This window comes from Podarcis vaucheri (assembly GCF_965113315.1).
Source record: "Podarcis vaucheri genome assembly, chromosome: 4".
NCBI lineage: Eukaryota > Metazoa > Chordata > Lepidosauria > Squamata > Lacertidae > Podarcis > Podarcis vaucheri.
Genome location: NC_138762.1, coordinates 81,003,369 through 81,025,472, shown reverse-complemented (window position 1 = coordinate 81,025,472; position 22,104 = coordinate 81,003,369). Strand labels below are relative to the sequence as shown.

Genomic DNA, 22,104 nt, shown 5'->3' with positions numbered 1-22,104 from the left:
TATTTTCCAGCTAGTTGCTTCTTGTCCATTTCATAGCCCATAATTTTCTTCATATAAGGTAGAGCATGAGCAAAACCATATCAGCTATCTACAGAGGGGGGGGGGGAATGATCATGATAATTTATTGCCAGCATTGGCTTGTAAATCTTCTAAACCACTTTGGCAACTGCAGACCCGTTCCCAGTCAAACTTGGAAAAGTCACCAATTCTGGAGATAATCCTTGCTCCATGGCATGCTCCCTTTGGAACCAATTGCTCCTGCTACAGCTGCTTCTGCTGCTGCAGTTGCTCCCAGCTTCTTCTGGAAACCTTATCATATTTCAGCAGAGAGAAGGGAAAGCAATAGCTTCTCTTCCAAGGGTTAGCGTTGTTGAGGTCCATGATGACAAATGTGTTACAGCTCCAAAAGATAGAAAATGTAAAAAGGCAGTCATAGCTGTGTAGGAATGTGCACCGTCTTCCCCATCTGCAACCATTATTGTTATCGTTATTATATTATTAAATTTCTTTATGGCTAAATGGCAAACAGACCTCTAAGTACGGTAGTTTACAGAATATAAAAATCGAATGCACGAATTTATTACAACACACAGTTTTTAAAATCCCATTAAAACATTTAAATATAAGCAGGAGAATCTATTGGGGGAGGGGTGTAGCTAGCGGAGGAGCTAAATGGCAGCATAGGTATGCACAGTCGTACCTTGGAAGTCAAACAGAATTCATTTCGGAAGTCCATTTCACTTCCATAACGTTCACAAACCAAGTGTGTCTTCCGATTGGCTGCAGGAAGCGCCTGCAGCCAATCAGAAGCCGCAGAAGCCCCATCGGACGTTTGGGTTCCAAAGAATGTTCACAAACCAAAACACTCACTTCCAGGTTTGTGGCGTTCAGCAGCCAAAATGTTCAACTTGCAAGGCGTTCGGGATCCAAGGTACAACTGTATCTCCAATTAGCATGGGATAATTAACACTTCAAGTGGTTTCAAAAAGACAATTCAACGTCCCACAAATTACACCTTTGGGGAGTACATGGTCCAAAAAGCAAACTTACAAAACGGACATGGTATTCCAGGAACTCCTTCGGAAATCCCTACAATACTATTTTAAAAAGAATGATAGTACCAGACAACCCCCCCCCCCCATGTTATGGGATGCCAGGAAGGCAGTCCTAAGGGGCTACTGTATGCGTGAGAAGGAAGAGATTATATGAGCAAAAATATCACCTAATCAGTAATGGAATTTTAAAAAACGGAAGTGGCACAACAGAAGTAATTAGATTATAATATTGTGGTTATAATTTGATTGATAGAAGGTAGGGTACAGCAGCAGGAGAGAAACAATTACTCAATGGAAAGGGGTAGGTGGGAAGTCAACAAAGATAAAAGATGAAATTGTGTTTTGATTGTAGAGGTTTAAAATGTTAGCCACCCTCTAAGGTGCTGCAAATGTAAAATTATTGAACCCCTTTCTTCCTATTGTCATTCTGCAGAGTACAGTACACATTTATGGTGTACACAAACAATGAGTAATAATTATATCAGTCTCACCCAAAAACAAATCAGCTGCAACCTGGTTGAGAGCTGAAGACTCATAGTCTGCCAGCAATCCCTGGATAATATGTACCAAAAAACGTTAAAACGAACTTTTTTTAAAAAAAACCCCAAAACAAATGACTAAATAGAGAGACTCCTCCTATAAGCAGCCTTCTACTCCTCTTGTGCCTTGATCTAAACAGCACACAGAATCATCATCATTCTGACTGAAATTGACAGTCCTGATCAATGGACTAAATGGATTGTGGGATAAGTCTCACAAGATTTACCAGAGCCTCTTAGATTCATCTCACCTGCACACTCTCGGAACTCTTCCATTACAACTCAAAACATCTTGTTTAGCATGATCTGTTGGAAAGTCAGCCAACAGCCACAACAACTCTAGAAATTATCTGTTAAATCACGATAAAGAGGAGAAATGAAAAGTTTGCCCTGTGGGACTGCAATTGAATCTGGTATTAATGAACACTATTTCAATCTGCCCACAAGCATGTAGATTCCCCGTCTTAAGAACATGTAGTAAGATGGTATTCCTAAATATTAGCACCCTGGCACCAAAATAAGTAGAATATGCAGGCTTGCTATCACATCCTCTTGAATTTGCGGCCCAACTAAGTTGAAACCTCTCGTCACTTACATATAGCTCACCATACATTTTGATCACTTTTCTATTCTTATGATATGCGTGGTTTTGATCACTTTTCTGTTCTTGTGATTACAAAAAAAGGAGAGGGGCTATCAAACAGGTGGCAGGTCATACGGCATATTTGCCAGGCTGCATTTTGTTTGGTGGGTCGCCATATTGTTTTGGGAGAAGGAGAAACAGACCTGTTCATACTTGTCCTCTCAATGATCTATGTAAGAGTCTTACAGGTGGGTCAGCCCCATACTGCAGATGGGAAACTGAGCCTGAGAGATATTGACTTGCCTAAGGCCATTTTGTGAGTTCATGGCTGAAGTGAGATGAAAGTTGAAATAAGAATAAATGCTGGGGTTCAAAGAATTGCAAAAACAACACATAGGAATAGCAGCACGCACCTTTGCACGGCACTGCAGGTATATGATGAAGGAAGTCTTTCATCTCCCACACAAAGATCAAAGAAATATCAGTAAAGTAGAGCAATATGGCGGGGAGGAGGGGTACAAGACTCAATGGACAGAAAGTTAGCAATGTAAGAATGCTCTTCTTGCAGATCTAACAACTTAATGTGTTACACATCTTCCAAGCACACGTCTCCATTTCCCAGTGAACCCTTTAATGAAAATAAATAATAAAAGTGCAAATAAAAGTCCAGGGCTGCTGCTGCTTCTTTTAGCGTATTTCATCAGATGAATGCTAAACAAGTCCACCAAACATTTCAAGGTACTTAGAAAAATTTGAAGCTAATACACACATTATCAGGTAGAAAGGAAGGCCTGTTATTGTGGTCTTGGCTAAGTATGGAAAGTTATTGCTTCAGCAAGTACAAAGTAAAAGATTAAAAAGAATGTTTGAATGTTTAAAAAACCTACAATATTAGTAGCCCAAGCAAAACAGCAAATTGTTAAGAAACACAAAACTATTTTTATACATCAACTGCAAATCTCAGTGATAAGAATCTGGATTTTCTTAACTACATCAATGATAAATATATGATTCTGCTCACTGTAAGCTCTAAGACAAACAAAGAAAGAATGACAGAAGTGGATGAGCCCAACCCCCAATCTGAAAGAAGCAAAATGCAAAACAAAAAACAAAAAACCCCACAAAAAACCCTTTTCTATAGCTGTCATCTGTACAGCAGATGGCTGGCAAATATTCCCAATATTCACAGTAATGCACTGTGCTAGTTTAGAAAGTTTGTCTTGTAGTTAGGAGTCATTTCCTTGCTTTTCATAGATGCATGAAAGTACAGGGCACCATGAAGGGCATTTAGTACAGCTTCCTGCTCTGAGACTCCCAATTTAAACATCCATAACAAATGCTGATTGGATGTGATATAAAACCCTCCAGTGGCTAACTGCCTTCTTCTCCCCTTTTTAACTGTTTCTACACCCAAATACTCCTAAAGACAGGTGGGAATGGTAGGAATTCAAAGGTCAACAAATGGCAAAGAAGGTAAAGGGTCAAAACCATTTGACCTTGGACTTCAATTAAGTGTCATAGTGCAACACCTACAACTCCTATTCATTTTTCCTGTCAAATAAGTGAATGAGCTTTCTTAATTCCATCTTTAAGAAGTGCAATCATTATTTATTTTCTGCAAATTATAAAAAAAGTTTGGGGGGGGGACTATTTTGAAATACTGGCCAAGATAAAGGCTATGAATTGGTAAATAATTGCCTTCTGCTGTCGAGTTATCTTTGTATTCTTGTGTTGCTTAATACATACAGAGATGCTCCATCTAGTTTTCAGAAAAGGTTGCTAACCAGCTGTATTAAAGCAGCTGTAAGGAAGATTACTATCGCCTGCTGATTTCTCCTTTAAAAACACACACCAGATTAGTTCAGATTTCTTTCAGTGTAATGAACCTTGTAAGGATTGAGAACTGCATCAATTTCAAAGATAAAGCTGTGAGGTCATTCCAAAGGCTAAACAAACAGTTCCATGGAACCTTTTGTGTCCATGCACTCATTATCCCAAGCAAGGGAATTAAAATGCAACCATCAATCATGGCAGCCAAGCAGTGACTTTAAAAGCCAGGCAAGATGTTCCATCAAACAAAGAATAGGTTGGTCAGGCAATGATGTATGCACAGCATCACAAAGAGCTTTCTGCAAAACTTTCATTATTATTATTTTATAAAGCTCTTTACAATATTATTTTAACAATGTGACTGATAAAAAACAGCTCATATGTATATAATATATACACACACAAGATAGAAAACAAACTTCTTCAAAATGTGCACTTTTAGCCAGTATGTCCAAGTATTCCTTCAGTAGCAGCTCTTTTCATCCACCCCTCTATATCCAATACTCTTCATCTTTCGATTTGCAGTGATTGTCGCTGCATTCTACAGCCAGGGCAGCCCCACACAATGTGATTTGGTTATGTCTGTGCGAGTTAATATGGAACCCTACTCAGTGAAGGAAGGAAATTAAGTCGACCTGTGAGAAGTCTGGCACGTGATGTCGCAGTTGTATTGTTGCTTCACAGCCACGTAGGAAGCTGCAGACTAGACTATTTGTCTATCCCACCCAGTACTGTCTACTCTGACTGGCAGAGTTCTCCAGGGTCTTGGACAGAAAAAAAGGCTTCCCCTGTGTGTACCTGCTGTCTTTTTGTGCATTGCCTGCAGACCCTGCTACCTGATCCTTTCAAGCAGGGGTGGCAGGGACTGAAGCTTCTGGATGCAAAGCACATGCTCTCTACAACAGAGGTACAGTTTTGTCCATCAGTTGACAAAGTACAACGCCATCACTCAACATCCTGAATTTCAGCAGCCTGATTTTTATTTTAAAAGAGCAGGAGAGTAACATGAACTTGTTTCGGCCACCCTCATTTTGAGGGACAAGCACCTGTCTTTAATCACTCTTAAGGAGAGCGCTTGCCTCCTCTGAAGTTGACACACTGGAAACGGTGCCACATTCTTGCAGCCCCCGCTCCTACACAAATACAAATTAATCTAGGCTTTGGCCACCTATCTTACTGAAACCTGAGGAATATCTCAGTATAGCAATTTGCAACAAAGGCATAACGTTCCCTCAGGGCTAGTCCACAGAACTGCATACGCACTAGAGCAAATGAAAAAGGAATATGGGAGAAAAGCAGTAAATTCTGAAAGAGTATGTGATGCAAAATCCGATAACAATGCTATTTTGCTATATCACTGGCAGAGCAGCGTGCAGGCATGCCCTCTGTTATTTGAAAAAGGCCATTGGTAACTAATGCACGATTTGAACAAAGCATCCATAACTAGGCAACGTGCAAGTCGGATGAAGTGGCACAGATATAAGATAGGGCAAGGCTGCTATATATATATCATAATTGCACAGAAAAGAATTTTGTCAGGTGCAGCTTGTCTTGGCTCTGCAGCTCTGTATCGTAAGAAATGTAGGTCCTGCTTAAAAAGAAACAACCGCACACAAAATTCACCAAGGCAGCCAAACAGTATCTTTGTTAGGACCAAGAGGAGAGTTTACAGAGCTTCTTCAAGTGGCAACGGCAACTCTTAAAAGTGACCAGAGCCAACGTCTCCCAGTGCATCTGCTTGCCCTTTTGCCTAGTGGTAAGGAATTTCGGGACATCGTATTTCCCCTACAACCTAGACGCCACAGATGCCCTTGCCCCCTATATGGACAAAAACTCAGAGGAGCCAACTTCTAGGGGCCCAGGTCCCTTCAGCCCTCCAGTAAAATATCTGAGGGGGCCACCCACCCCAAAGTTCAAGGGTGCACATGTGCCAAGTCATGTGATCAATTATGTGGGGCGGTGCTTACCTGCCCTGCCCCCTAATATTTTAGTCAAGTTGGCACCCCCGGCGCCTCTTGAAGTCATTCATCCCCAGATGTTCAAAGTTCAATAGGAGTGCTAGCTAACCAACATACTAGACTTGCTTTCCAGCTAAGCCAAAGGGGGCAGCCCAACATGTATAGTTGGTAGCAGTGCCATTGTTATGTTGTTGTTTCTATTAAGGACACATCAACGCCCTGGACGAAAGGTGTGGAAACAAGGAGCTGTACATATATAAGCCATAGCAACCAACTCGTGCCCCCCCAATAAAATATTTGAGCCCCCCCCCCCCAGTTGAAAGTCATTGCCATTCAAGTGGATGTGTGTCTTGTGAACAATTATGCAGGGCAGGGCTTACCGCCCCCCCCCCCAATATATACATATTTTCAAGTTGGCCCCCCTGGCTGTGTATATACTGTATAAGCACAACTGAGCCACGTGTGAACAGGCAGCTTGTTGGCTGGCGCGGGGCGGAGACCGAGGACCAAAAAAGGCGGGAAGAGGAAAGGGAAAGGCTTACCTTCAGCAGGGCGCTCCGGCTAGCGGCGGCCAGTTCCCTCAGGCTGGCGGCGGCTGAGGCTGCGGCTGCAGCGGCGGCGCTGCTAGGGGAGCCTGGGGAGGCGGCTGTAGCCGCCGCCGCCGCCACGGGGTGACAGCCGGGGTTAGTGGCGGGAACAGGGTTGTTTCCTCCTGCTGCAGCGGGGTTGCCCGCACATGGAGCAGCCGCGTTGCCCGGGGCTGTGGGGCTCCCCGGGGCTCCGTTGCCGGCGGCGGCGGCGGCTCTCGGTCTCTGCCGGATGCCGTCGAGCAAGCGGACGAGCAGGATATTGGCGGGCAGCTCGTCGACCCCGCAGCCCACCAGGATGCGGCACTCGGGGCAGCGCAGCTCGTGGCGGGAGCTGACGATGCTCTCGAGGCAGCGGCGGCAGAAGGTGTGCTGGCACGGGAGCACCTTGGCCGTCGTGTCCAGGCGCTCCAGGCACACGGAGCACTCCAGCAAGTCCAGCAGCGAAGACTCGTCCATGGCCCCTCCGCAGGCGGCGGCGGCGGCTGGGGGCCCCTCGCCGTTACTGCCGCCGCCGCCACCTCCTCCTCCAGCAGCGCGCCGCCTCCGCCTCTCCTCGGCAGCCCGCTTCTCGGCGGCGGCGGCCTTGGAGGAGCAGAGCCAGGACGCCCCTAGGAGCATGGAGACCAGCAGCGGAGGCCGCGCGGCAGGCGGCAGCCACAACACATGGCAGCTGAGGAGGAGCAAGGAGCGGGCCCAAAGCCCAGCCCGCCGGGGGGGGGGGGCTGTCAGAAGGACCAGAGGGCGGGGACTGGGAGACCTGTTTCCTGACCCCTCTCCAATTAATAATAATAATTCCAGGGAGCCACGCGCTGCTCCCTCGCCGCCGCCGCCGCCTCCGTCCTCTGCCTTCTCGGGGCGGCGCGGCTGGCGGCACCTGTTCCCTTCAGGGCTCCCGCCTCTCTCCCTTCCCGGCTGGGTCAGAAGCGGCCGCAGGAAGAGGCGCTTTCTGGGCGCCGCTGCTCAGAAAGGCGAAGTGCCGGCGCGCAAAGGCGCTCCTCGCGGGCTCCGGAGAAAAGCTGCTCTCCGCTTCTCCTCCTTCTTCGAAGCTTGGTGCGCTGCTGCCCCTTCCCGCCGTCTCCCTTGCAGCCGAGCTCGGCCTCCGTCGCTCTCCCATCATCGCAACCCGAGGGCAACGGCGGCCTCCATCACTCCTCCTCGCTGGGCTCGCCTCTTGCCCAAATATCCCGAGTGACAGCAAGGGGAGGCGAGCAGCCTTGGGGAGAAACGGAGGGAGGCACCCACCCACCCGTGCGCGCCCACGGCAGAGCCCCCTTCTCCGGATCGTCTGCCAACTTCCAGCTCCTCTTGTTTCCGAGCGCGATCGCCGCGAGGACGAGTTGGATCAGACTCGGTCGTGAGGATCAGAAGCAGCAGGCGCGTTCCCCGGCTGCTGCTCCGAGATCCGAGGGCTGCCTGCGCTGTATTGTTGAGAGATCCTGGCGCCTGCTGCTGCAGCAGCTGGCCTGTTGGTAACACTCGCCAGCAGCAGCAGGGCAGCCGCCCAGTCCCCGCCCTCTCCTCCTCCTCCTCCTCCGATGGCCGGTGATGCTATTATCCCCTAAGGGATGCTGCTGCTCCTGCTGCTGCTAATCGAAGGAGGCTGTGAGCGGTGTGAATCAGCTAAGCGGCTCCTGGAGAAAAGTCTGCTGCTGCTGCTGCGCAATGGGGTTCCGGCTCCACCAGAAACGTCTCTCGTCTAGGAAGACGCAGCGCCAACCAGCTACTGCGCTCTGCTGGGTCCCGCTCTCAAACGCCTTCAGCTCCCGCAGGAGGTTTCGGGAATCCGATCCGGAGGAAGTCCGGCAGATGCCAAGCTGTAAAATTCCAACTTCGTGCAGTAACTACAGTGCTGCGCCACTGCATCATCTTCCCTCGGTCATCGTGATCCGGGGTGTGGGGAGGAGGAGGAGGCGCTTTCCCCCCCCTCTTCCAGCCCGATCTCAGGCCAAGCGTCAGAGCAACGGAAATACGTACCCCTTAAGCAATCTGAGAAGATGGGGAAGTTTGCAGAAGTTTGTTCAGATCGGACAAGGAAAACAGATTCCTTTCAGTGGGCCTCCCCCTGGCGGAGCTCTGCGTAAACAGCATTTGGTGTTGTTGCTGATGGAAGAAGATTCCCCCTCTTCTCTCCACCCCTCCCGTTTCTTAGCAAACTGCCTGATATTGCTAACCATCCTTGCAGTGTTATTTATTAAAAATTAATGCTGATTTCCACCTAATTAGCTGGCTTCAGCTAAACAGACTGTGGCGTTGCATATCCTTGCAATCTTCAGTGATATACATACGATCAAGTTAATGCAAAAACACTGGCCTTGGCCTGCAAAGTAATTACGTTTGAGAAGTCCTGAAATCTGACTGAAATGTTTCTGCAATGTATTTAAAAATAATAATAATCCAATTCTGATTTATTCACTGAATAGTAATATTTAGTGCCGCAGACTATATAAATACAGTCCGTGTTTATTTATTTATTTTATTAAAAGATATTATAGCAGAGACATCACCTTGCCAACAAAGGTCCGTATAGTTAAAGCTTTGGTTTTCCCAGTAGTGATGTATGGAAGTGAGAGCTGGACCATAAAGAAGGCTGAGCGCCAAATAATAATAATAATAATAATAAATTTTATTTATATCCCGCCCTCCCCAGCCGAAGCCGGGCTCAGGGCGGCTAACAACAATAAAACAGTACAAAGGTACAACATAAACAACATTCTAAAATCATTCATTATAAAAATTAATTAATTCAAGCCACTAGCAACCATTGGGCCAGAGCTCTGCGAAGATTGCCGAGGGAGGGAGTCAGGCTGTGCCCTGGCCAAAGGCCTGGTGGAACAGCTCTGTCTTGCAGGCCCTGCGGAAGGATGTCAAGTCCCGCAGGGCCCTGGTCTCTTGTGACAGAGTGTTCCACCAGATCGGAGCCACAGCCGAAAAAGCCCTGGCTCTAGTTGAGGCCAGCCTAACTTCTCTGTGGCCTGGGACCTTCAAGATGTTTTTATTTGAAGACCGTAGGTTTCTCTGTGGGGCATACCAGGAGAGGCGGTCCCGTAGGTACGAGGGTCCTAGGCCATATAGGGCTTTAAAGGTTAAAACCAGCACCTTAAACCTGATCCTGTACTCCACCGGGAGCCAGTGCAGCTGGTATAGCACCGGGTGAATGTGATCTCGCAGTGAAGACCTCGTAAGGAGTCTCGCTGCAGCATTCTGCACCCGCTGGAGTTTCTGGGTCAGTCTCAAGGGCAGCCCCACGTAGAGCGAGTTACAATAATCCAGTCTGGAGGTGACCGTCGCGTGGATCACAGTGGCTAGGTCAGGGCGAGAGAGGTAAGGAGCCAACTGCTTAGCTTGGCGGAGATGGAAAAATGCCGCCTTTGTTATAGCTGCAATCTGCGCCTCCATGGAAAGGGAGGTGTCGAAGATTACACCCAAACTCTTAACGGACGGTGCTGGCACTAATTGCGCCCCCGCAAGAGATGGGAGTTGCCCCCCCAATCCCATATCGCCCCGTCCCAGCCACAGGACCTCTGTCTTCGAAGGATTTAGCTTCAACCGGCTCCCACGTAACCATCCAGCCACAGCTTCCAAACATCTGGTCAGTGTGTCTGGGGCCGAGTCAGGATGGCCATCCATCAACAGATAGAGTTGGGTGTCATCGGCATACTGATGACAACCCAGCCCAAAACTCCGAACAAGCTGGGCGAGGGGGCGCATAAAGATGTTGAAAAGCATCGGGGAGAGTATCGCGCCCTGAGGTACTCCACACACCAAGGAGTGGCGCGATGACAATTCCCCCCCAAGCGCCACCCTCTGTCCCCGACCAGAGAGAAACGAGCGCAGCCATTGAAGGACTGTGCCCTGGATCCCCACGTCGGTAAGGCGGTGGTCCAAAAGTTCGTGATCGACCATGTCGAAAGCTGCTGATAGATCTAAAAGAATCAGCAGCCCTGACCCGCCTCGATCCAGCTGTCTACGAAGGTCATCTGTTAGGGCGACCAGAGCCGTCTCGGTCCCATGACCAGCGCGGAAGCCAGACTGGAATGGATCCAGAGCCAATGTTTCATCCAGAAACCCACCAAGCTGTTCAGCAACCGCTCTCTCAATCACCTTACCCAGGAACGGAAGATTCGAAACCGGGCGGTAATTGGATAGATCTAAAGGATCTAATGATGTTTTCTTTAAGAGCGGGCGCACCACTGCCTCCTTCAGTTCCCCTGGGAATGTCCCCGTGCCAAGGGACAAATTGATGATATTCCCCAGGAGGGCCCGCACCTCGTCTGGACACGCTCTAATCAGCCAAGACGGGCACGGGTCGAGAGGACAAGTGGTGGGCTTTCCAGCTCGGAGGAGTCTGTCCACATCGGCTGGGGATATCTGGTCGAAGTGGTCCAATACTGGACCCGAGGACAGTCGAGGGGCCTCCAGTTCCTTTATTGTATCCAAATTGGCAGGGAGGTCATGGCGGAGCGACAAGACCTTCTCCGCAAAAAAGCTCGCAAATGCCTCACAGCCGTGTGTCAATTTGTTATTTAAATTTGGCTGTCCCTCAAGGGACGTTAAAGACCTGATTATGCTAAATAATTGCGCTGGGCGAGAGCTAGCGGATGCAATGGAGGCCGAGAAGTATGACTTCTTAGCAGCCTTCACCGCCATCTCGTAGGTTTTCATAAAAGCCCTATAAGATGTTCTTGAGGCTCCGTCACGGGCACCCCGCCATACTCGCTCTAGCCGTCTGAGGTCCCGCTTCATTTTCCGAAGCTCCTCGGTAAACCAGGGAGCCCGGTTTCTGCGGGGTCGCAGAGGGCGCTTAGGTGCGATCTCATCGATGGCTGCCTGGAGCTGGGCATTCCAGCCCTCAACAAGCTCAGTCAATGAGTCGCCAGGGGGAGCAAGGTCCCGCAAGGCTTGGCGGAATCTCTCGGGGTCCATCAGCCTCTGCGGGCGAGCCCAAATTGGCTCGCCACCTAAGCAGGGTGGGGGTGGAAAGTCAATCCTGGCTTTCAGAGCGTAGTGATCAGACCATGGCACCTTCGTCGGAGGAGACATGATCACATCTATACCGACGCCAAAGATCAAATCCAGCGTGTGGCCTGCTTGATGTGTGGGGCCCGAAACAAACTGGGAGAGCCCTAGTGTCGCCATGGAAGACACCAGGTCCAGAGCCTGTGAGGAGGGAGTGGCATCGGCATGGATGTTGAAGTCCCCCAATACCAATAGGTTAGGGAACTCCAAGGCCCAGCCGGCCACCGCCTCCAGCAGGCCTGACAGGGTGGCTGCTGGTGCGCTAGGTGGCCGGTACACCAGCCAGACAGCCAAGCTCTCCTCGGAGCCCCACACTAGGCCAACACATTCAATGCCGGGGATCGATGGCGATGGTAGAGCCCTGAAAGGACAATCTTCCCGGATTAATAATGCCACCCCTCCCCCCCGGCCCACAGTCCGCGACTGGTGGAGGACAGAGAAACCCGGGGGCGCCATCTCTCGTAAGGTAACTGTTGCCCCTTCGCGCACCCAGGTCTCCGTCACACAAGCCAGGTCGACCCCCTGCGAGATAAAGAAATCTCGCAGGGTGGCGGTTTTATTGCCTATAGACCTGGCATTGCACAGCACCAGTGACGGAGGTGAGAATTGATGCTTTTGAATTATGGTGCTGGAGGAGACTCTTGAGAGTCCCATGGACTGCAAGAAGATCAAACCTATCCATTCTGAAGGAAATCAGCCCTGAGTGTTCACTGGAAGGACAGATCCTGAAGCTGAGGCTCCAGTACTTTGGCCACCTCATGAGAAGAGAAGACTCCCTGGAAAAGACCCTGATGTTGGGAAAGACGGAAGGAACAAGGAGAAGGGGACGACAGAGGACGAGATGATTGGATAGTGTTCTCGAAGCTACCAGCAAGCATGAGTTTGACCAAACTGCAGGAGGCAGTGGAAGACAGGAGTGCCTGGCGTGCTCTGGTCCATGGGGTCATGAAGAGTTGGACACGACTAAATAACTAAACAACAACAACATTATAGCCCCACTTTTAAATCCTTTTCTTGTTTAGCACACAAGTCCTACTGCCAAGAAAAACAGAAGCAAAATACAGTTTGATGCATTTCAATATTCTCATATTTATTTTACCCACTATTAACAAGAAGCAGACTCGGAAATTATTGGACCTGTCCGAGCAGTGTGTTTCATTCTAACACCACCCAGACCATCTTGTCTGGAAAGGTTGAGGAAGGCTGGTGTGACCCAGAGTTTGTTATCACTGTCAGGAGTTCAGGGAAATCATGAAGACCTTTTTCTATGCAAAAATATATAGAGGAAGCAGGGAAGGTGGATGAAGGAGACATGGAATAGACAGAGGACAGCCCTCTCTCGAAACCCATGATTTATTTAGTAGCAAAAATATTATTGGAATAAAGGATATTCCAAAACCACATTTTCAGGTCTTTATCGTCTTGCAAATCACTGCTTTATGTCATCCAATCTTCCTGTGCACAGAAAACATTTGGTGGTTTTTAGTCACCCTTCTACTCCTCCCTTGAGTAGCACTCTTAATAAATCATCCACTAACGACGTCTGCGTGCAATAATGGCCACACACAGTCACATTGTCTGCTTGTCTCTCATTTAATATCGATAAGCCCCCTCCTTGGCACGCAGTGCAATGGTAATCACAGTAAGATATTGTTTCTGAGACGACAATTAAGTACAGAGCTGAAGGAACATGAAACTCTCTGCTCCTCAAACCACATTTGCTGGAGTAGATTTCACTGCCTTCAGGTATGGGATCCAGCTAGCACCAGGGCTGCTTCTCTTTTAACAGTCAGGTGATCCTTTGTTGCTGACTAGTGTTCAGCAATGTCCTTGCAGAAAGAGGCCAAACTATCCAATAAGATAAACTATAAATAATACTGATGTACAGAGAAATGTGAAATACAAGTATCAAGGACTTAGGTGCTATCTCAGTAAAACTGTCAATTTCAGGAACAAAAGCTCTTGACAACATATAAGGATAATAATACGTGCTGTTTCCAAAAGGGGAGGGAGATTAGCGCACTAGAGATGAGTGTAACAAAATGTGAGGACTCTCTTACTTGCGTTTCAGTTCATTTCCCTCAAAGATGCAAATGTTAAAGGTTGTCAAAGTCACTAAACTCCCAGTTCTGCTGTTAATGAAGAGGCTTGTCCTATCCTATCATTGAGTCACGCTGACTGCAGAAGGGCAACGTTGTGACCTACGTTATACTAGCAGAATGAATATATGATTGCATCATAGAGCAACATTCAACAGGGTTCACTGTTTGCTCAGACAGCTCTTCTCCCCTCCTACAATATTCCATCCCCCCCCCCCCGATCTGCTGCAAAGCATTTGGGAAGCATAGAGGCTTCAGCTAGGAGGAACAGAAAGTTCTTTTGCACAGATAGGAGTCCTGATTATGTGACAGACGTCCTCTAGAGCAGATATATAGGATGCCATCATAACCGATTACATAAACGGAGAAACAAGCATGTAAGAGGAAATGGTAGGGAAACAGCAAATGATTAATTAATTTAGCTAGCATGCCATCCTCTCACAGGGCTAGGTCCCCACAAAGGTAAAATTATGCCCACAAAAAGAGCTGCCAAAACCAAATGCCATGCAGATCAATACAGAGCTTGTGACAGTTGCCCTCAACTTTGTGCCGCTCAGATATACTTGAGGTTAGGATTCCAGCTATCCAATCGCAGCAGAGCGTCTGGGTTGTCTAAACCACAGGAAGGGAGCATAGCTCAAATGTGAATACTCACGACATGGAACTACATTACTCTGCCCCCATATCTTTAGAACTATGGATGCACAAGAGCAGGGAGTGACTCTGGTGATGTGGGATTTTGGTGAAAGTGTGCCTTCCACAAACAACCAAGTCCAATAACAAAGTAGCAACTGGGCTAAAGATTGCCCTTCCCATTTACTAAATGTAAAATGATGCCACAATCTGAGTTTAAGACTGCCTTTCATTTCAAAGTTATGACTAAGTGAATGTAAGCGTTCTCAGAATTCAATACTGTCCCAGCAATCACAGCACCAGGGACTAGTGAGTTATAACGTTATGAATGTGTTATAAAAATGTTATAAAAATGTCACACCAGGGGGTGCTGTACAGCTTTCAATGGAAAATTGCCTTGAGAGCTATATAACTACTTTTTTTTTAGTGCTTTTTAAAATCGGTGTAGATCCAGCCCAGATCTAATTTCGAAGTAGGCATTTTGGAGATAAGTAATACACAGTGTTAGTGTTAATGGTGAAATAGTCCTTTGCCAAGGATTGGTTAATACGATCTACTCCATGGATTCTATTGCCAACCTTATGGTGTTGGGTGTGTGTGTGTTGGCAAGTGAACAAACATCTATTTGCCCCACCAAGCCTGAAAGCCAAGAAAAAAAACTTTACTGTGCTCAGTGAGCAGAATTCAGCAAACACTCCTTGGAGACAGGATTCCCCTCCCCACCTGTAAACCAAGTTATGGTACTGCTCCCCCCCTTTTTTTTGCTCCACTACAAACTAATATGGAATGTACTTTTAAAGTAAACGTTCCCACTGCTTCTTTGTGCCAGCTCGTTAGCAATGAAAACTAACAACAGGAGAGGCATATCTGATCCTCTTCAATGTTGCAGATCTGAGCAAGGCTTTTCCTCTTGCATCCTGTGTTATTGCAGGTGCAAGGCAGTTTGTTCGGTAGCAGCAGTTTTCTGGAGCAGGGGTTATAATGGAAAACAAGAAATACATTTCATGCCAAAGAGAAAATGAAGGGCATTTTCATCTTCAAAATGGACATTTTGCCTACTCTGATTCATTCACAGTTCCCTTCCACTTTCTGTTAGTTTCTCTCTCAAAGTAGAGATGGGTTGCATGATGTAATAAACAAGTTTTGCAGTTTTCTCCCACCCCGATTTAAGACCATAAATCAGGGGTAGTCAACATGGTGCCCTCCAATATGTTGTTGGACACCAGCTCCCATCAGCTCCACCCAGCACGGTAAATAATCAGGGATGATGGAAGTTGGAGTCCAACCATGTTGGCTGCTCCAGCCATAAATGTTTTAATGTGCAAGAAAAACATGGTTAAGAGCGGTGGACTCGTAATCTGGTGAACCGGGTTCGCTTCCCCGCTCCTCCACATGCAGCTGCTGGGTGACCTTGGGCTAGTCACACTTCTCTAAAGTCTCTCAGCCCCACTCACCTCACAGAGTGTTTGTTGTGGGGGAGGAAGGGAAAGGAGAATGTTAGCCGCTTTGAGACTCCTTTGGGTAGTGATAAAGCGGGATATCAGATCCAAACTCTTCTAAGTAAATGTGACAACATCTCACATTGTGTGTAGCAGCCCTGAAAACAGCAATATGCACCCATACATGCTATAAGCATGCTGGTACAGTTCAAATTCACACAGAATAGATGTGATTGTTCACGGGGGCCTTGGAAACAGTCGACACCTGCACCCCCAGTTCCCTTCAGGCGGAGAAGCCTTCAGGGACAAAGTAACGACTGTGTAACTAAGACTGTGGGAAATACAATCCTTCAGCTTGCAAGCTCCTCCCTGGCAAGGCTGATTAAAGCTCTCGTGACTTTAGTTCTTTAGTTCTCTTTCACCGCCAGCTACCAGCTGCACACGGGCAGGACAAGTTACAGCTGAGTCCCTCCAAAATCGAAATGGATCGCTCACACTATATTGCAGAGTTGTCATGGGACCTTTAATTTACAGGGGGGAATGGTTGGTTTCAAATACAAAGGGAGTGGGGTTAAAGCAGCAGAGAAAATATCTGTTGTAGTCAAGGTGTCCTGAACTTCTGACCTACCTGGCAGCAGTCAGTATCTGGTCCAGGGTCTGTCCACATGTCCAGTTTCCAAAGTCCAAACCAAAGCACAGTCCCACAGAGATCTTGGAGCATCCAGGTTGGGACAAATTGCTGGTGCTAAATTGGAGAGATCCAAAAGGTACAGTAAATGGACAAGGGAGAGTTGAGTTTCAAATGTTTAGAAAATCTGGCTTAAGGCAAGAAGGCCCAGACGAGCTTGGAGGATGTCAGAAAGAGAAGCAAACAAACTGCTGGAGGATATGGGAATACTGAAAATGCTTATTTTAAATAGGACACTTTCTCTGTCTCAGTTGGCAAAACACCCAGAGTCAAATTACCAAAGTGTTAAGTAATTATTTGCAAACTATTTAAGTAATGTGAGTAACAGGTCCTTGAAAAGAGATGCTCACACATTTTGAACATCTTCCCACATCGGTCCATGCTTCCAAGCTATTTCAAAGGCCTCCAGTCATTAACATGTACGCTACACATTCCTTTAATAGAAATATGGATATTCTGGGATTAAAGGTTTAAAGAGAAATTGAGCATACAAAAATGTTAAGCCATATACGGCATTGTTACGACCTACAATGTCCAAAAATGTTGTTTTAATATTATTTGATCTTCATATGTTGTTATATTTTATGTTGAAGAAATGAGTTTTTAAAATAATAGTATTAATTTTTTGCTGCCTTTGGGTGGTGAGCTAGGTTGTTTCTCTGTGCTCAATACAATATATCTGGTACAAATTGTTTACTAAAAGCATTATTTCCTGTAAGCCCTTTGGAGACAGAAACCACTGCACACAATTATAAGAAAATGTTATTCTGCAGCCACGATTAACGACCAATTAAAATTTGTAGAGCACTTCAGAACCTGTAAGCTGCTTTAAATGCACAAATGATGATCACGGCTCCTGAATGAAAAAAAAAAGCAATTTTATATCAAGTAGTAGAAACAATTGCTGCTTTGAAAGCAAAGCAAAACCCTGCTGTCTTGTTCTTTCATCCCTGTGATGGAATGTTACTAAACAATCACTTAAACCTATGATTAATTCTTAGGGGCTGTTATGAACATCTTGATACTAAGTAGAACCAATCACCTGAACTTTAATTTGGATGTAGAATAGGTATCTCAGTATCAGGTGGTTGGTTCTTCTTAGTATTCATATGGTTAAAGTGTATGCTTGCTTCAGAATCTGCTTTCAGGTTGTGGGCATTCTTGGATCAGAAAAACAAAGCCTTGACTGAGATGGCTAAGCTAACCTGTGTAATTAGAGAAATATCATTACTAACATTTTTCAAGGACTGGAAATTTCTTACGGACTTTTTGCATGAAAGAGAAAATGAACTTGTAATATCAAGATTTGAATATTGAAAAAATACTGGTTTCTAGAAGATAGAATGGTTGGATCTTAAGGAACGAATATCATATGTAACTGCAGAGAGCCGGAAGTCCTTTTATTTTACTCTCTCTCCCTTTAGTTTTTTCTTTCTTTTCCTTTCCTTTTGCTTTCTTCTTTAGATTTCTCCTTTTCTCTTCTTTTGTCTTCTTCCTTCTGAGTTTTTTAAAGATTAAATAGCTGTTTTATCTCAGTATATCATCAAAATACACTTTCCAATGGGTATGTGTTTCTGTATAACTCTGAATAAGTGTCAATAAATAAAATTTAAATAAAAGAAAAGAAAAAGAAACGATTAAAAGTATGGTTTCAGTTAGGGAGATGATGGCACTCACCGTATTTTATTTTATGAAATTTATATACCACATGATTGTAAAAAAAACAAAAACAAAACACTCATAGACCACATTTTTCATGGACATATTGCCTTCCTGTTGTTGATAACTGTGGTTAAGGCAAATCAATTAAGCCTGCATAGACCATGGTATTGCAAAAATAGAGAATATTATTCCCATTGGTACTCTCCTAACTAAGGTGGGAGTACCTGAAACGGGCTGAGGTGCCTAAGATGTGCTTGTCCCAAGGAGGGGAAAAAGCAATATTGCACTTAGAACAAACAGTCTGCATTTGGAGGTACTGATACTAAAACAGCTGTACTGTACTACGAAACGATACGATGATATGATACTCTTTATTGTCATTGTCCCATATAGAACAATGAAATTGAGAAAAATCTACATCAGACATTAAAAAGCCAACAATCCTGCCATCCCAGCTATCCCAACCTGGTTAGCCCCCTAAAAACTCCGATACCCCATTTTTAAATACAATATACTTCCATAGAGACTTCTTACACAGCGTTTAAAATCAAAACCACATTTGGATAGAAACTACGGTATTTCTCAGGCGGCTAGTCCTAATCTTTATAACCCTGTACCTTCTTCCAGAAGGCAGAAGCTGAAAGAGATAATTTCCGGGGTGTGCACTATCCTGCACTATCTCTGCAGCTTTCTTATGGCACCTGGAAGCATAGATTTGATCCAAGGTGGGAAGAGTGCACCCAATTACAGTGGTGCCTCGCAAGACGAAAAGAATCCGTTCTGTGATTCTCTTCGTCTAGCGGTTTTTTCGTCTTGCGAAGCAAGCCCATTGACGGATTAGCGGATTAGCGCTATTAGTGCTATTAGCGGCTTTTAGCGGCTTATCTGCTGATCAGATCAGCTGATAAGCGGCTTAGCGGCTTAGAAAAAGGGGGGGAAGGAAAAAACCCAGCAGGAACTCGCAAGACATTGCCGTCTTGTGAAGCAAGCCCATAGGAAATTCGTTTTGTGAAGCACCTCCAAAACCGAAAACTCTTTCGTCTAGCGAGTTTTCTGTCTTGCGAGGCATTCGTCTTGCGGGGCACCACTGTATTCTCTCCACAGTCTTCACAGCCCTGGACAGAATTGTTTTTTCTCTGACCATGCAGCTCTAAAACCACACACAGAGATCGTAAGTCACAGGGTGAGTCTTTTAAAAGAGGCCCCATGGAACATGAGTACTCTGTATCCACGGGGCCTCTTTTAAAGAACTCATCTTGTACTATTACTTGTGGACAAGTGATGCCTGCTTAAAGGTTTCCTTCCAATCTGCCAAACCAGAACTTTTGTAAATGAGCACTTTATTGTAAAGGGCACTATACATCTTCAGGATACTCTATGCAGAAAGGAAGTGACCTTGTCAAAGTTAGCCCTGTGATTTGCTCATGGAACTGGGGAGCATTAAACAGTATGCATACATGGTTGTTTACACGACACCATTTGAAGCAGAGCTATAATCTTAAACTTCCTGATAATCTGTAAATATTCCTGTTTAAACTACATTAGTAAAATGTGATTTGCCATTTTCTGCTCAATTATTCCGAGAGAAAAATAAGGTAATTTCTAGTACACACCGGTTCCGTGTGCAACATTTATGACGCATTAAACATTAAAACCAGAAACGCAGTCATATTTCAATGCCTTAATGCACCCATTTTTAGCGTTCCTGCTGATTATTAATTGAATTGTAGTGGGTGATAAATGTTTTATCGTACAAGCAGTGGAAAGATCAAAATTATCAAGTTTAAGTATGTTTTCTAATTTAAATAATTATCTGTGTTTCCTATAAAGTTGTTGCTGTAATTGGTTTTGACTTAAGTTTTGAAAGCAAAATTAGCCCCATTAATTAAGGCAAGGCAAATTATGGCCTCTATTTCCTCTACAGGAAAGAAACTTGTTTCTTCATCTAATAAATGACAAAATGTCTCATTATGCCATACAAAACATTTAAAATTCAAATCAAATCTTTCCGTGACCGACTGACTCATCAAACAAGAGCTACTATAGCCAGTGTTCTGAAATGCATACATTTCTGTAGGGAAATCAGTTATGAGTTTTATTTGAGTCTGGGACACAGAGCTTTATCATTCTGAATCTGGTTACCTCCCTCACGAATTTGCTACGTACAATTTAAAAATCTATTTGCTATGTACCTCAAACATTATGAAGGAAAGCAAGCATAAAATACATTAAATGAAGACACATACAAACCCAGCCAGTTCCTTTTCATGTAATTCAGAACTACCTTTTTACAAATTAATGAATACACTGTTGTATAATTTTCAGGTCTGCAGGATTGCTAAAGATTTTTCTGAAATAAAAGCTTAAAAGTCGAGATCTGCAAAGTGTAAAATGGAGACGGTCCATTACCAGCTTGAGAAAGTTATTTTTGTATGTGCGAGTGGGACTGCGCTTTGTAAATTGCTTTGAGTGCTTTTTAATGGAGTGGCACTTAATGAAATTTATATGTTCATAATAAAGAAAGGGAACACTGGCTTCGAAAAGAAACAAGGGGTACAAAATGTGAAAAAAAGAGAGTGGGAAGTAGGAGGTTTTGCAAACGTTTTCACACACAAACATTTTGCAGCAAAAGAAGAAGAAAAGAACAAGCCCGGCGAATTTGGCACAGCACTACTGGTCATAGCATTACCTGTGAAGAAAGTTCCTGATATTTTTGAAAGCTAGAGTCAGTGAGTAGAAAGTTGGACTCGAGTTCGAATCCGCACACAGCCATGAAACTCATGAGGTGACCTTGGGCCAGACGCAGTCTCGTAGCCTAAGCTACCTCACAAGGTCGTTGTGAAGATAAAATGGGGGGGGGGAAACTGGGCATGCCACCTTGATTCTTGGAGGAAAGCAGGGATATAAATACAGTAAATAAATGAATAAATAACATAGAAATTCTGCCAGTGCAGCAATGTCGGTTGTGACCTTCATTTTATAAAAGAGAACAGAGCAGCGCAGCATATGCAGGGATCTGCATTCATCCATTCATTAAAAAACTTCATTTTTTAAGGCTGTCTACGCGGGTGGCACTGTGGTTTAAACCACAGAGTCTAGGGCTTGCCAATCAGAAGGTCGGCGGTTTGAATCCCCTATCCCCTAGCAGTTCAAAAGCACATCAAAGTGCAAGTAGATAAATAGGTACCGCTCCAGCGGGAAGGTAAACGGTGTTTCCGTGTGCTGCTCTGGTTTGCCAGAAGTGGCTTAGTCATGCTGGCCACATGTCCCAGAAGCTGTTTGCTGGCTCCCTCAGCCAGTAAAGCGAGATGAGCGCCGCAACCCCCGAGTCTTCCGCGACTGGACCTAATGGTCAGGGGTCCCTTTACCTTTTATCCATTGTCAGGGGTCCTTTACCTTTACCTTTTATCCATTCAAAAACCTTCAGGGCATCCCACAGGAAGGGCAAAGTATCAGCTGAATTATAAATAACCAACAAACTGAAGGTGCAATGGAAGAAAAGGGTCTTAAAAGCTCATCTAAGCACCAGTAATGAGAAGGCTAATGAGGTCTCCTAGGAAAGGAAATTCCACAATATGAGCACCCAGCCAATTGGTACTTCGATGGCAACAAAATATGGAACAAGACCTCTGGTTATGAATCCAGTGTGTGCGTGTGTGGGGGGGTGGTTTATGCAGGAGAAGGTGGTTCTGAAAAGAACTTCATCCCAAACCATTTAGGGCATCCCTGACAGATCTTGCAGGTCAACATACTGAGATTCTGTCAGACCAGATTATGAGGCACTGAAAAGATGGGAGTACACTTTGGTGAATGTGATTACACTGCGTCCAGCACGCCAAAGGTGTAATGTGAATGGTGTTTTGGGCAGATCTTTATTTTCATTGGGAATGAAAAACTCAGAAGGTAAATTCTTACTGTGAAGAAGATGCCAGGAACATACGATAGCATTATGTACACCAGGGGAATTAAGTGAACTGATTTGCACTTAATTGTCCTGTTAGATTCCTTGTAG

General features: G+C 45.4%; 1 protein-coding gene across 2 annotated transcripts in view; it reads right to left on the bottom strand.

Annotated features, from left to right (window-relative positions):
* Window positions 1–7,324, bottom strand: part of SH3RF3 (SH3 domain containing ring finger 3) — a 209,667-nt gene extending 202,343 nt beyond the window's left edge. The window contains exon 1 of one of the 2 annotated variants that reach the window (XM_082218590.1): window positions 6,508–7,324. In XM_082218590.1, coding sequence (XP_082074716.1) covers window positions 6,508–7,173 — 666 coding nt within the window. In that variant the 5' untranslated portion in view covers window positions 7,174–7,324. The remainder of the gene's footprint in view (window positions 1–6,507) is intronic. The other variant, XM_082218589.1, reaches the window with a different exon arrangement.
* Window positions 7,325–22,104: the final 14,780 nt, after the last annotated feature.